The sequence below is a fragment of the Helicoverpa armigera genome, chromosome 8 (genome assembly GCF_030705265.1).
Source record: "Helicoverpa armigera isolate CAAS_96S chromosome 8, ASM3070526v1, whole genome shotgun sequence".
Taxonomy (NCBI): Eukaryota; Metazoa; Arthropoda; class Insecta; order Lepidoptera; family Noctuidae; genus Helicoverpa; species Helicoverpa armigera.
In genome coordinates, this window is record NC_087127.1 from 8,348,082 (window position 1) to 8,361,392 (window position 13,311).

The 13,311-nt window shown below is 35.2% G+C and overlaps 2 protein-coding genes across 2 annotated transcripts; both read right to left on the reverse strand.

Moving 5' to 3' along the window:
- Positions 1 to 512: 512 nt before the first annotated feature.
- On the reverse strand, positions 513 to 8,743 carry LOC110374716 (gustatory and odorant receptor 22). Its single transcript, XM_021332549.3, has 9 exons — positions 8,614 to 8,743; positions 8,048 to 8,186; positions 7,277 to 7,527; positions 6,733 to 6,993; positions 4,372 to 4,499; positions 3,847 to 4,006; positions 3,364 to 3,435; positions 1,618 to 1,707; positions 513 to 753 (listed from the first exon to the last, which is right to left on the reverse strand). The coding sequence occupies exons 1-9, from the start codon at positions 8,725 to 8,727 to the stop codon at positions 667 to 669; spliced, it is 1,302 nt and encodes a 433-aa protein (XP_021188224.3). The 5' UTR covers positions 8,728 to 8,743; the 3' UTR covers positions 513 to 666.
- Positions 8,744 to 9,675: 932 nt separating this feature from the next.
- Positions 9,676 to 12,967, reverse strand: LOC110374685 (charged multivesicular body protein 2b). The gene is made up of 6 exons (XM_021332508.3): positions 12,807 to 12,967; positions 12,084 to 12,175; positions 11,738 to 11,854; positions 11,246 to 11,426; positions 10,789 to 10,895; positions 9,676 to 9,864 (listed from the first exon to the last, which is right to left on the reverse strand). Exons 1-6 carry the CDS (start codon positions 12,844 to 12,846, stop codon positions 9,766 to 9,768), a joined length of 636 nt encoding a protein of 211 aa, XP_021188183.3. The 5' UTR covers positions 12,847 to 12,967; the 3' UTR covers positions 9,676 to 9,765.
- Between the last annotated feature and the right edge of the window lie 344 nt (positions 12,968 to 13,311).

A 13,311-nucleotide genomic window follows, 5' to 3' on the forward strand; every position in this document is an offset into this window, starting at 1 on the left:
ATTTTAGTTCTGAGTCTTAAAACATAATCAAGTTTTCAAAAACTATATGTCCTCGTTTTTACATTGTCAACAAATTAAAAGTTAAGTACGTTTGGGCTACATTGTACGTAATTTTGGTTCTGTCTGAGTCTATAATAAAAATAATTAAAATTTCGCGCTCGCTTCGCTCGCGTATTCAGAAACTATGTGCCTTCGTTTTTGCATTTGTCAACAAACAAAAAATTAAGTACGTTTGGGATAAATTTTACCTCCGCACGAGTCCGTAAAAAATTTCGCGCTCGCTTCGCTCGCGCATTTGAAACTACATGTGCATCACGCTCGCTTCGCTCGGTTAATTTCTTCAACCTTCTATTTCCATTTAAGTAATAGGGGGTCTACACAGGCTCTGTGCTTAGGGCCTCGGATACTCTTAATCCGCCACTGTTTCTAATAAATAACCAATTTGAGTTAATGAAAAACTTTATTAAATGTAGATAATTATAACACTGTGTGTAAATGAAATCTCAGTAAATAAATATTTATATTGGTCAGTGCTTTACAAACGAATAAAACAATAATTATGTTCAGTTATTCAGTTTCGTGTACGGGAATAATTTAAGCTTATGTTGGTTATGGTTTCAAGGGTTTTTGGTGATCTACTGCAAAGGTGGGTAGTGACGTCATCGATTATGTTGCAACGATTTGTGGGTCCCTCGGCAGCGAGATCTTGAACTGTAGTAGCACGATCAAGTAGATTGCTATCATGCTGATCGCCTGAAATGACATTAAAACATTATTTTATTATATTTTTCTTTTGTTTTATAGCTACAACACAGGTAAAGTAGAGGTCGCGCTGTAAAATTATTCTCTAGGTGTGTCTCTGTTCATCAATCCCGTTTGAGGTGGATTTTACCGCAAACAACAATCAACAACGCTTTTGGTTTTAAAATGTTACAACGTTTTACTACGATGATAGAAACTGTTTCTAAATACTTTTAGAAAAGCTAAAAGACTGTTGTGTATATAAATGATTTTTATAAAATGCTCATTTTTCTAGTAGACTGATTAAAGCGCAAAACAATCGCGAAACATGTGTTTCGAGTACTTATACAAAAACAAATTTAATTTGGATTATGTTAATCGAATCTTTGCCACGTGGTCTGTTAGTAAGACCGATGTAGTGTTTAATTTCCTTCATTAGTTATAACCATAGGCCTATACACGTGTCACTTATTTCCTAGTTAACCATATTCGGAAATGTGGTAAAGCCCATCGCATATGTAGGCACATCTTCACTGTATATATTCATTGCTATTCCGTCAGTTGGTCGGGTCCGAAACCACACGGCATGACACTAATAGGACGGTTGATCGCTCAATAAGTTCACAAGTTACCTTAGCTTTAAATTTCTTGGCCAAAAGTTCTTTGAAACACGATATCAGTCGAACCCAATAGATTTTGAAAAGATCAATCCCTTAGGCCTTAGTGGTTCCTTTGCTGAGAAAATTTTGGGAAAATGAAAACCAAACCATGCACTAAAGCGGATACCGCCATATTTTATTGAGTAGCAACTCGATTTCTGTAATTAAATTAATCGTTTTACGGATTAAGTGCAACTTAATGAATGAAAATACCCACCGATGTTAGCAGCTCTCTGTTGACGTGCGCGTAACCTTTCAAACTCACAACAGCAGGATTCATTTCAATTGCTTGTATGAAGTGGTCAATCTGTGAAAATTATCATACACGTAAACACACATTTTCCGAGCAGACCGCACTGAAGAATTCGTTATTCGCGAATCTTTCAGAATCGGACGATTCGCGGTCGAGTGTGTGACGTTCCACAATAAAAACAACAAATATATTTAGTAAAGAAATCTAAACCGTATTCTGTTCGCTTAAAGTTCGTTTGTTTTATATTAATTCAAAGGTCATATCTGAGATAGTTATTCCTCTACTTTATTATACTGTCGTAGACCCAGGCTTAGATATACATACAGGTACGACAGTCTTTTCTATGTAAAGTGTACCTTCAGATAGGTATATTTTCGAACTCTCAGTTACTTGGAAAGATATCTAAGTGTGGAGATGGACAAGCGTAAATTAAATTATTATTTTCAATTAACCAATTTCATCGTTTTACCTATATTTAGTAAAGAAATCTAAACCGTATTCTGTTCGCTTAAAGTTCGTTTGTTTTATATTAATTCAAAGGTCATATCTGAGATAGTTATTCCTCTACTTTATTATACTGTCGTAGACCCAGGCTTAGATATACATACAGGTACGACAGTCTTTTCTATGTAAAGTGTACCTTCAGATAGGTATATTTTCGAACTCTCAGTTACTTGGAAAGATATCTAAGTGTGGAGATGGACAAGCGTAAATTAAATTATTATTTTCAATTAACCAATTTCATCGTTTTACCCTTTAACAAGCGAAATTTTCTTTAGCAAAGAGCTTCGAAAGTGTTTTAACTCCATGGGGACAAGTCAATTATTATCGTTTCAGTTTTTATAGATTATTATATTTTGCAGGTTTTTTTATCTTTATTAAGTCATTTTAGGTGTTAATTAATTTAAATTAATTAAAATATTCGTTGCATATGCATATATATGCATATATGTATGGTAAAGAAAAAGCAAAAGATAAAATGGAAAGAAAATTTTACATCAAGTTAAGTAACCTATGCAAAACCTCTGTTGGAAAACCGACCTCCATATTGCCTAATAAGTAGTGCTCGTATCATAATTTTAGCAAGTGTTTGACTAAAACTCTAACTCGAAAACTCGAGTAAACATAATTAACTATTCATGAATATTAATCGGTAAGCATGCGGTAGACAGTTTCTTTAAATCGAATCGAGGTTGAAGGCTTATGAGGTTAAGTACGATGCAGACGAGATGGCAGACTAATTGCGTCTATGGAAGTCTTTACTTAGCATAATGCACACAGCGGGTTTGCAAGTTAGTTCATTGTATGATACTTATGTATCACATAGTTTCTGTTTTAGTGTCGAAAACTAAATCTACGCAGCGTAACACACGTGCTACAAATAGCAATTCGATAACGATGTATGCAGTGAATTAAATTCATCGATGGTATTTTTTAATCATCCACTTCACTGACCAAGTTGCGGACACAATAGTTAAACAATCGGTGTGTATCACATATGACTTAAGGGACAGGGCAATATAGATTCAAGTAGGTAAGTACGAAAGACAAGACGACCGTAGTACAATGCTACGCCGTAGCGCGTAGCGTAGCCGGCTGCGTAGCTTTAATATTGTACATATTCTGATGTTTATTTACTTTTGATAAATAAGCATGACAATAGTTAAAGCCAATACAAATGTATGTGTGGGTATGTGTGTGTACACATACCTCTTTTTGTGTCGGTCTATCAACAGACAGGACGTCAATGGACAAAAGTGTGTCTTGAACACCCGCGGCTACCTATAACAAGGCATATCTTTATAAAAAAGTTTATTTAGCTAAAGGCTACTTATATTGTAAAGTTACGACAACATAAGATTCTTGGGTCATTCCTCTGAAAAGGTTAAATTATGAAACAAATTATTGTTCGTTTTTATGATGGCCTTGACAATAATTCTCCGAATGTTATTTATTTTATTTTTTTACCTGGAAATAAACAATATTTTTCAAACTGAATTAATCAATCTATACTAACATAATGAAGAAGAAACACTTACTTTTGTCCTATAAAGGCTTTGAAAAATTCTTCCACTGTTAGAAAGCTAAACTCTCTCCTAACCTAACCTAACATAGGCTATATTTCAAAGAGTTATCTCGGGACGCGGGTACAGCTGGAAATATATACAAGAACACTTCGTTATGTTAACTCACCGTCAAAGTGGAATTATGCGAGCAATCAACGAAGATGAAGAGCAGGGTTGAGCAATATGCTGCATCCACGAACAGCCCCATCTCCTTGAAGCTGAACCCGAAGCCGTGGTCCACTATCTCTGATAAAGCTCCGTACACCGCTATCGTTATGTTTGCGAACCTAGGAAGGAGATAATCACGTAAATAAGGGTTGAACATACCGTATTAACCGGCTATGGAATCAAAAGGCAATTTTCATTTCAAAGTCAAATATTTTATTTACAGTGAAACTTGGTTAAGTGTTACGTCAAGGGACCTGTAATGTTGTTGTATTAGGATATTGAAAGTAGGCTTGTATCCATATGTATAAGTCGCGTGAGTTACTCAACATTTACAACTCAAAAATGGCTGAACCTTGGTTGAAAATTGGTGGGGAGGTAGCTTAGAACCAGGAGACGGATACGGGCATACAATACATTTTTTGCCTATCTTGGTATGGGTAGTAGGTAGTTCCCATAGGAAGTGCCTGAAACAACTAATACTTACATAAAAAGACAATAAGTAGAATAAGTTCTTGCGTAGGCATTTCCGAGTGACTGCAGAAGCTCAGACAAGTTGAGCCACAAGTACCGGTATCGAGATATCAGTTTCGCTGAGCATTCTGCTTCCACGTCCTGGAAAGTATCACTACATCAACGGGTGCATGTCTTTATCTGCCTAGGCCTTCTCAACTACAAATATAGAATATTCTATTCGATAAAAATGTACAGATCAGTGCTTTGCGTAAGGAGACAGGCTGTCTAACCTCCAGAATCAAGTAAGAAGAAACCCTTCACTTTAAACCAGTGGACCTGCTGGCTTCTCAGAGCCCTTAACAACTGTTAAATTGGAGGGTTTATGTGCTTTCCGATCAAAAGGATCTTCGATTGACGTGCTAACTGACGAGATGAATGTCTGCGCTGCATTAACCTTGAATTCAGTGACCCATGCGGCTACAACCGCATCGTTAAGGTTAACACTGACATATCAAATGTCTAAATTCTAAAAGATTTCAATTCAATATTGGGATATCGGGACACCTTTTACACATAGTATGTAAGTCCCAAAATAAAATAAATATCAAATGTCCAACAGGTATGTTTCTAACCTTGAATATCCGTTGAAATGTCAAAATTAGATTGTCTACTGCTTCTCTAGACTCCCAATTCACGGAATATACACTCTTTTGCAAAAAAAACGGGCACCTATGCGAAATCTTAGTTTTAAGGACTTTACGTGTATTTCAAATGGTTTTAATGATTGTAGTATGTTTCTAGCATCAAAAGAGTTAGCCGAGCATGCGTGAGAGTGTATTCTAAATTTGAATTTTGTACAATTGCTAAGAAATTGGTTAAACCTTGTTTTGGACTAATTGCTGGCAGAAAGTTCGTCGGTGTTTTGAAAAGTTTTTGAAGTGATTTTCAGGAAAATGATAATGCAGTTAAAATAAATGATTAATGTACTTTTTTACTAGATCAAAACATTTTTGAAAAACTATGCGTATCTGATAAAATTTTCACCTGCTCTAAATGGGCTATACTGATGATTGATGGCAATGTTAAGAGTTTCGGTATTTTAGTGTTAAGCGTTCTATTGTTTAGATATTGTACCCACGTATTTTAAAATATCGCTTTTTCATAAATAAACACTATTTAGAAGAGTATCAGTACCTTTGGCTGCGACAAAACAAAATTAAAGTAAGCAGTGCCGATCACAACCCGTCTCCTATCGGACTTTGACATTTAAAAAATACCAAATTTTGTGATAAATGTTAAAATTAAGCACATGAAAAATGATGAGTAGGCTTAAAGCTATCTAAAAAGTTAAATTATTGCCTCGTTGAAGCTCTCGATAACTCCATAGGTATCGGGTTACTAAACAACGATTTAGCTGGAAGGGAGTCAAGTATTCAAAATTATTGGTCAAACGTATGTTTCTTAAGAAATGAGCAGCTAGCCAATTATTGTTATGATTTAAGCAGGAAAGTGCTGCAGATGCCAGAAAATCTCGGTGTAGGCATGTTTATTTAATAAAATATCCGTGGGATTGAAACACGCTATTTGAACACTCAGACTCATAGATCTTCAGAGGTCTACGGAGTTTCCCAAGAGACGAGGTTGTTTAAAAATCAGTAATAACGAGACCTTAAGACCTCGTGCTCACAGTCTATGCGCTATTTTCTGTATTTTGTAGAATTTCAAGACTTTTAAAAATGTCAAAGTCCGATAGGAGACGGGTTGTGATCGGCACTGCTTACTTTAATTTTGTTTTGTCGCAGCCAAAGGTACTGATACTCTTCTAAATAGTGTTTATTTATGAAAAAGCGATATTTTAAAATACGTGGGTACAATATCTAAACAATAGAACGCTTAACACTAAAATACCGAAACTCTTAACATTGCCATCAATCATCAGTATAGCCCATTTAGAGCAGGTGAAAATTTTATCAGATACGCATAGTTTTTCAAAAATGTTTTGATCTAGTAAAAAAGTACATTAATCATTTATTTTAACTGCATTATCATTTTCCTGAAAATCACTTCAAAAACTTTTCAAAACACCGACGAACTTTCTGCCAGCAATTAGTCCAAAACAAGGTTTAACCAATTTCTTAGCAATTGTACAAAATTCAAATTTAGAATACACTCTCACGCATGCTCGGCTAACTCTTTTGATGCTAGAAACATACTACAATCATTAAAACCATTTGAAATACACGTAAAGTCCTTAAAACTAAGATTTCGCATAGGTGCCCGTTTTTTTTGCAAAAGAGTTTATTTAGGCATCAAATAATACCAAATATATTTTAGGCACTTCATGTACTAAACAAGGTAAAATTACAGAGTAAACATTATGCTAATACGTTACCCTGCGAAAACATTCAGACAGGCTTTGCGAAGCGATCTTAATTCCTTTGCAGTTTATGTACCAAAGAGCACAGTTCATGTTGATCATTGTAATAATGTGGTAATATGCGGTGGTGTGTCTCAGCAGGAATCCATCCATGAGTATACAGAGACTGAGCAGAAAGCACACAGCCAGCAACAAGCAGCCCACGCTTATCATAACGATTGTCGTCTTCAAGTTAGGGAACTTTAGATTTTCGCCAGTCACTCGGTAGTATCTGACCTGTAAGTACGGGAGTTAACTTAGGCTGAACTTTGCTGATAAAACTAAATCCTAGGTAGTAATTAGATGACAGGGAATCTGAGTCTGATCTTCACACCACTCCTTGTTTGGTAGGTATTTAAGTAATTAGGTACGTGGCTAAGCTCTCCAAGTTGCCTTATATTGTCTTGTTACGTACACTTACCTTTCATAACCATGTTTCATTTATAAAAAGAACTTCAATAGGTAGGATATACGATATGTAATCGTGGTATATCATTATGTAATCGCATACACCACTTACCTGGAATTTTCCCCAGTTAGTTTTATAAATAGCCACTTGATGAGCCACGCCCCAACCTACGAAGGGTATCCAGAAATGCGGAACAAGGAAAATGACGAAAAGAATAGCGTAAATGTACTCGTCGAAGCGTCGAATGGAGCGCAATATCATGATGCGTTCGTAACCCACGATCAGGACTACTGCTGTAGCTGCGATGTAGAAGCAAACCGCATACATGGTGGCGGTTGATCTCCAGCTGAAGGTAATAGTGCCTGAAATGTTTAAAAGAGCCAGTTTTTGTCTCTGCAACTTAAGATAGATACTTGGCTACTTTTGCATAGGCACATGGTGGCCAGATTTCCGTCGAGACTTAGTAGAGTGACTAGACACGATCGAAGAACGGAAATTAAGCCAAAGAGTTACGGTATTTTCTAAGGGTACTGAATAAACAAACACTGACGTCACATAGCCACGTCACCATTCATTCAGCATAAGACTACCTAACAGATTTAAAGTTAGATATACTAGCTTAGAGAGCTGTTTGCTTATCTGCTGAAACCCGAGAATCGAAAGTTGGTAGCACCTTTCTGTTACGGTAAGTAAATATCTTAGCTAAATCTCTTTAAGGAACTCCGTCATCTACCTCATAAGTTGGCTTTCCATTTAGATGGACATACTAGTCTAGGTACGGTAACAAAAATTCTTAGTTTAATAATTAAATGAACTGTTCCACCAAAATTTCACCAGTTCATCCAGGCAACTATGCTACTTGGGAAGAATTTTATAAGAAACCTGGTCGTGATCTTGTGATGGGCATGACAGCGAGCGCTCGGAACAGCACCAGCAGCAGTTTGTGGTCTCTGTAGAACTGGTCGTGGATCTCGCACGTGTCGCCATCTTGGGATGACAGCATGTCGCGTTGTTCTTGCTCCTAAATATCAATAGATATTCATTTAGCGGCAAATCAGGGGGCTTAACGGGATGTATTTCATACATGAACTTAGTATGAAACCAGAATTTTCGTAGGTGGCTACTCAATACTCGCTGTGCTGGGCATAGACTTCCTATTCTCATACAAGGAGTACAGCTGAATAGAGAACATGCCCATGTTAAGTCAGCTCAGATATTAGCACGTAAGACTTGATACAAAGAATTCTCTATTGAGCAACCGGTTTATTTTCCTTATATCATCCAGAAGGAATAAAGGTTTGAGTCAGTAAGTCTGATACTCACCAGACTTACTGGTCCAGCACCAGGGTGCAGCGGGAGCCAGCCCAATGGGAGGAGAAATCTGATGATTTTCCATCTCCAGAAATAAAAAACCCGTGAATAAATATTTGTAATCATTATGTACTTACATATTCTCGTTGTGTTTTCTCGTAAACTATTCTGTTTTGTTGCACGTGCCTCATATCATGTTGAAGCAACGTGTTATTTATGCCTTCATCAAACAAATGATCCGGAATCGTCATTTTTACTTCTGTTTCAAGCAAGAGTTTGTTCTACAATGCACTCTTTACCTACCATTTGGAACAAATGAATGGTTCCCCATAGGTAGCAATATCGATTGGTGCTTAGTCAATAAAATTAAAATTTTAAAGTAAACGATTATGTCGCTCTATCCATACCGATGGTGAGGTAAGACCTCCAGGTTGGTAAATACTTCATGGTTACCACTTAGCCAACACCCTTCAAGGTCTTTATAAATGATGCAGTAAATACTTTTTAATTGTTTCTGACGTCATGGTGGCTACATGAGACGTGACCGCTTCGAAGAAAGTAAGTCCCATTCATTTTGCTAGAAGTGGACAAATAACAATTTTTAATGAAACCCCAAGTTCTGTCGTACCGTATAATATAAAAATATCACAGACATATATTTTCACATTATACTTACGTTAGTTTAACGAATAATTCAATATCAACAGCCGTGTTACATGCAATTGGACGTATTTGTATGTATATTTAAGTATCTAATATTTCAATTATGTACCCAAATCACAACTTGTGTTATATTTATCGGTATTTCGGTTGGAAATAAAGTGTGTTTATAATTGTTGATCAAAACATAAAGAGGAAGACGGGATGTAATCTACATACTACACATTCTAGCTACAGCTTCGTGCAAAATTAACATTTTAATCTAGGTGTGTTGTGCGCAATACATTTAAACCAAGAAATAATAGGACTATTCATTAAAATGTTGCTTTATCTTACATCTTTAATACTCTGTTGTTTATCAAAATACCACAACTTTACATTGTTTACAATAAGATCATTGTTAATCTAATTTAATATACGACCATTAAAATGTTTCTTTAATCTTAAACACACTTATCATTTCGGTAAGTACTGTTGATCTTTCAATACAATATTTGCAACAAATTAAACAACATGATTAATAACACAAAACAAGAAAATAAATTCATAAAAAGAGATTATATTTCAAGTGCTTTACATTCAATATTTTTAACATTATTTAACAATATTCATATTTATTAAATATAAAACTAGGACTTTAGTTTCGCTAGCTGATCCAAAAGTTCTTTGTCAGCATCCTTTGAAGATTCTCCGAGTTTGTTTCGAGCCACGGAAGGAGCGCCGGCCATCTGAAAATATACATCATAACATAATAAATAATAACATCCGTGAAAGCTGACGCATAGGTCGATGACTCATGTTTCTAGAAAGTGCTTATCAGCCTTAATTACTAGAGCAAAACGCTAATTACTCTTAAGAAAAAATGCGTAGATAAGCCACCGAATAATAAATTAATTCGAGATAGAAACGCTTTTGAAGCAAGTTTGTACATTTTGACAACTGAAAGAACACAATTTTATGGCAAGACTGAAAAATAATTTTATGACGTCACTTATTTGAGGTCAATTGACTATTTTTTAATTTCGAAATTAAACACGTGTTTGTTGCTAATTATTTCAAAAGCATTATCCAATTAAATAATAGCCATGTATTGAACTTTGCTATTTTTTTTTAATAATCATGTTTATTAATAAAATTAAATCACGGTGTAGCTTTCAGATATATTGGATCGAATTAATTGGAGTTCATACCGCAGCGTAACAAATATTTGAGTGTTTGCAAATGAAAGTGCGCAGAGTGGACGAACTGAACCTATTTATTCACTTTGTTGATCCAACAACGAGGGTTTTACGATATGTTCGCAAAACCACATGTAGGCAAAGCCAATCAATTACTTGTGTAGTGTTAAAACTACGGGTGAATGAAAATGAGCAGAGATGCCACACGACAGGTAGGTCGAGCGCCTTCTTCTAAGTCAAAAACTTACGGTAGGCGAGACCAGAACGATCAGTTACGAGTAAACAAAAGAGGCGTTTATGTTCCACATCTGTCGAAAATTTTTGGTTTTTGGGTTTCAAAGAGGGTATACGAAGGCGTAGCCAGTAACATTCCTCGTCCCCCAAACACCCGCTACATATTGACGACGATACTTTCTTAAATGTCCCGTTATGACATCTCCGCTCGTAATTTTGTACTCCATAGTAAATACTGACCTTTCCACTGATTTCAATGCCAATTTCATCGAGAACCTTGTTGACAATTCCTTCAGTTTCCTCTTCGTCGCCAGACTCGTCCATAATGTCGTCGAGAGTTTCTGAAACTGTAATAAACGTTTTGTTTAATTAAAGCATGTACAAAAATATTATACAATAGTATATCCGTGCCTAGCTGCTTTCCCGCGGTTTCACCCGCATCCCAAGCAAACTTTTTCATAAAAATATAGTTTATGTTATTCTGGAATAGTGCAGATTCTACTAACAGTGAAAGAATTTTCAAATCGGTCTGTGGTTTCGGAGACTTTAACAAAACAAAATCTTCCTCTTCATTATATTAGTTCGGATAGACAAAAGCCACTTTAATTTTTTTTAAGGCTTTGTTTGGTTTTAATTGTAGCCAGTCACAGATAAGTGTTAGTTTTAAAAATGGAACCACTGCCTAGCTAATACTTACTCATTTCATCGGTCATATCCATCTTGGCATTGGCATGTCTAAACGCCTCCATATCCTTGGCAATTTGTTGTGGGTTCATGACCTTGTTCATGCTGTCCATAGTTTTAGCTGTGGTACCCATCGCCCCGGCAATAGCTATGTTTGCACCCATCGTCTTGTTTTGTATTTGAACACTGGAAATCTGCAATAAGGTAGAAAATTATATGAAATATTTTCAAGCTCAATAGTTTTGATTTCATGGAACTTTGCATGCTTCTATAGAAAGCCAAATACAATTTGTAGGGTAAAAAACGTAAGTCCAACGAAAAAAGTCAGTAAGAAACTAGATGGACACTCTTATCAAAAATAACCAACTTAGTTGAATTGTAAATCAGTTGAGAAGAATATGTTTAGCATAACCAACAGATCCTCATTCAATATCATGGGAGATAATAAAATGTTTGGTGCACTTATGGGTGTAAACAGTAAAGATATAAGTGTTATGTACATTACCTTACTATTAGCATTATAAATCCTAGCTTTCTGTTTTCTCATCTGCACCAGTTGTTTTGCCAATATTTTACAACCTTCATTGTTTCCTTCTTTTGCTAGCTTTTTTATTTCATTTTCCTGAAAATATGAACAAATCATAAGATTACAAATAGTATAGAAGTACATTGGATCGTTCGAAGTTTATGGAACGAGTTCTGTTTCAAAACTTTAAAGAAGAATAAGATGCTATAATACAAAGCAAAAAACATTAAGTGTGCCTTTCTTATTACAAGTAACAAACTTCATTCCTCAGAAGGTTTTTTGCTATAGGATACATTATTTCAAGTTATGTTTTAGAAGAACTTACAAGTTTCTTTTCTTCTCTTTCCAAATTTGCCTTGTCTCTTTCCAGATCTCGAGTGGCTTTACGCAGTTCCCGATCATTTTGCCTTTGTTGTTCTAAATATAAAAATTAATTGTTTTAAAGACCATGAGCAATTATGTATGAAGATCAAAAGTTTGGGTATAAAGATTTTTGCACAACTTCTTGATATGTAGACCTATATATTTGAATTTAATAGATAGATAGATACTTCCATGCATTATTGTAAGAGTTGTGACAGACGGACAACAAAGTAATTTTATAAGGATTACGTTTTTTTCTTTTAAGGTAGAGAAGTATTTACAGTAATCTTCTCTGTACATAATGGTACATAAAAACTAATTGAAGCATTTCTAACACTGGGTTGTCAACTGTCTACCCACAAGATCATTGAACAATTGACCCGTAATGGAGGCCTTTACGACAGTTATTATACCATGACATCACTATAGGTACTATATTTCTTGAGCTAATGCAACTAATATTATAACGAAATGTAGCCAGCAACGATCATATCACACAAGAACTTGCCAAATAACATGGTTTATCTTTTTTATTACAAGGTTAATAGGTTTTCTGAGTATTTGAATAACAAATTACTTTGTTTGTGATTTAGGTACAGATGTTAGATTAGACAATTAACACCTTTTCTAGGAATAATATAAGTTTTTATGTTTTTAAACCTGTTTGTCTATTTCTAAGCCTTACCTTTGACTGTTGGTTGTTTACCAAAGAAAAAGTCCATCATGGTGAATATTAAAACTTATGTTCTATTAAATATAGCAGCCACCCTTTTAATTAAACTTAAGATTGTGAAATTAAGATTACCAAAACAAACTGATGACAAATACTTTGACAATCAGATGACTCATACTCTCATACTCAATGACATTTTGTTGACGGCTGACAGTAGCTACTTAATGTTACTTCACCTAAAAACTAACTAAACTATATAAAAAATAAACTCGAACGTGGGATTTTTTCAAATATAAAATATATATTGCCGACACACTATCTATGATGAATAGGAGCCCCTAAGATGACCCACTGACTCAAACTATCACATAAACTGTTTAAATTTTTTGTAGGCTTCAAGATTTTCAAAGGGTTTTGGATCAATAATGCATTTTAATATAATAATCAAAAGCTCTACCTCTGTCGTTCATCATTGTTAATGTTGCGAAGCAAAGTCACGAGGCAAGTTTTTTCTTTC

Bases quoted from the DNA above. Each gene is read 5' to 3' on its own strand.
- LOC110374685 (XM_021332508.3), bottom strand. From the start codon at position 12,846: ATGATGGACTTTTTCTTTGGTAAACAACCAACAGTCAAAG. The intron at 12,176-12,806 runs GTAAGGCTTAGA...TTTTATATTTAG, and splicing joins TAAACAACCAACAGTCAAAG to AACAACAAAGGCAAAATGAT. The intron at 11,855-12,083 runs GTAAGTTCTTCT...TCATATTTTCAG, and splicing joins AAAGAGAAGAAAAGAAACTT to GAAAATGAAATAAAAAAGCT.
- LOC110374716 (XM_021332549.3), bottom strand. From the start codon at position 8,727: ATGACGATTCCGGATCATTTGTTTGATGAAGGCATAAATAACACGTTG. The intron at 4,500-6,732 runs GTAACGTATTAG...GATACTTTCCAG, and splicing joins TGTCTGAATGTTTTCGCAGG to GACGTGGAAGCAGAATGCTC. The intron at 3,436-3,846 runs GTGAGTTAACAT...GCCTTGTTATAG, and splicing joins CGCATAATTCCACTTTGACG to GTAGCCGCGGGTGTTCAAGA.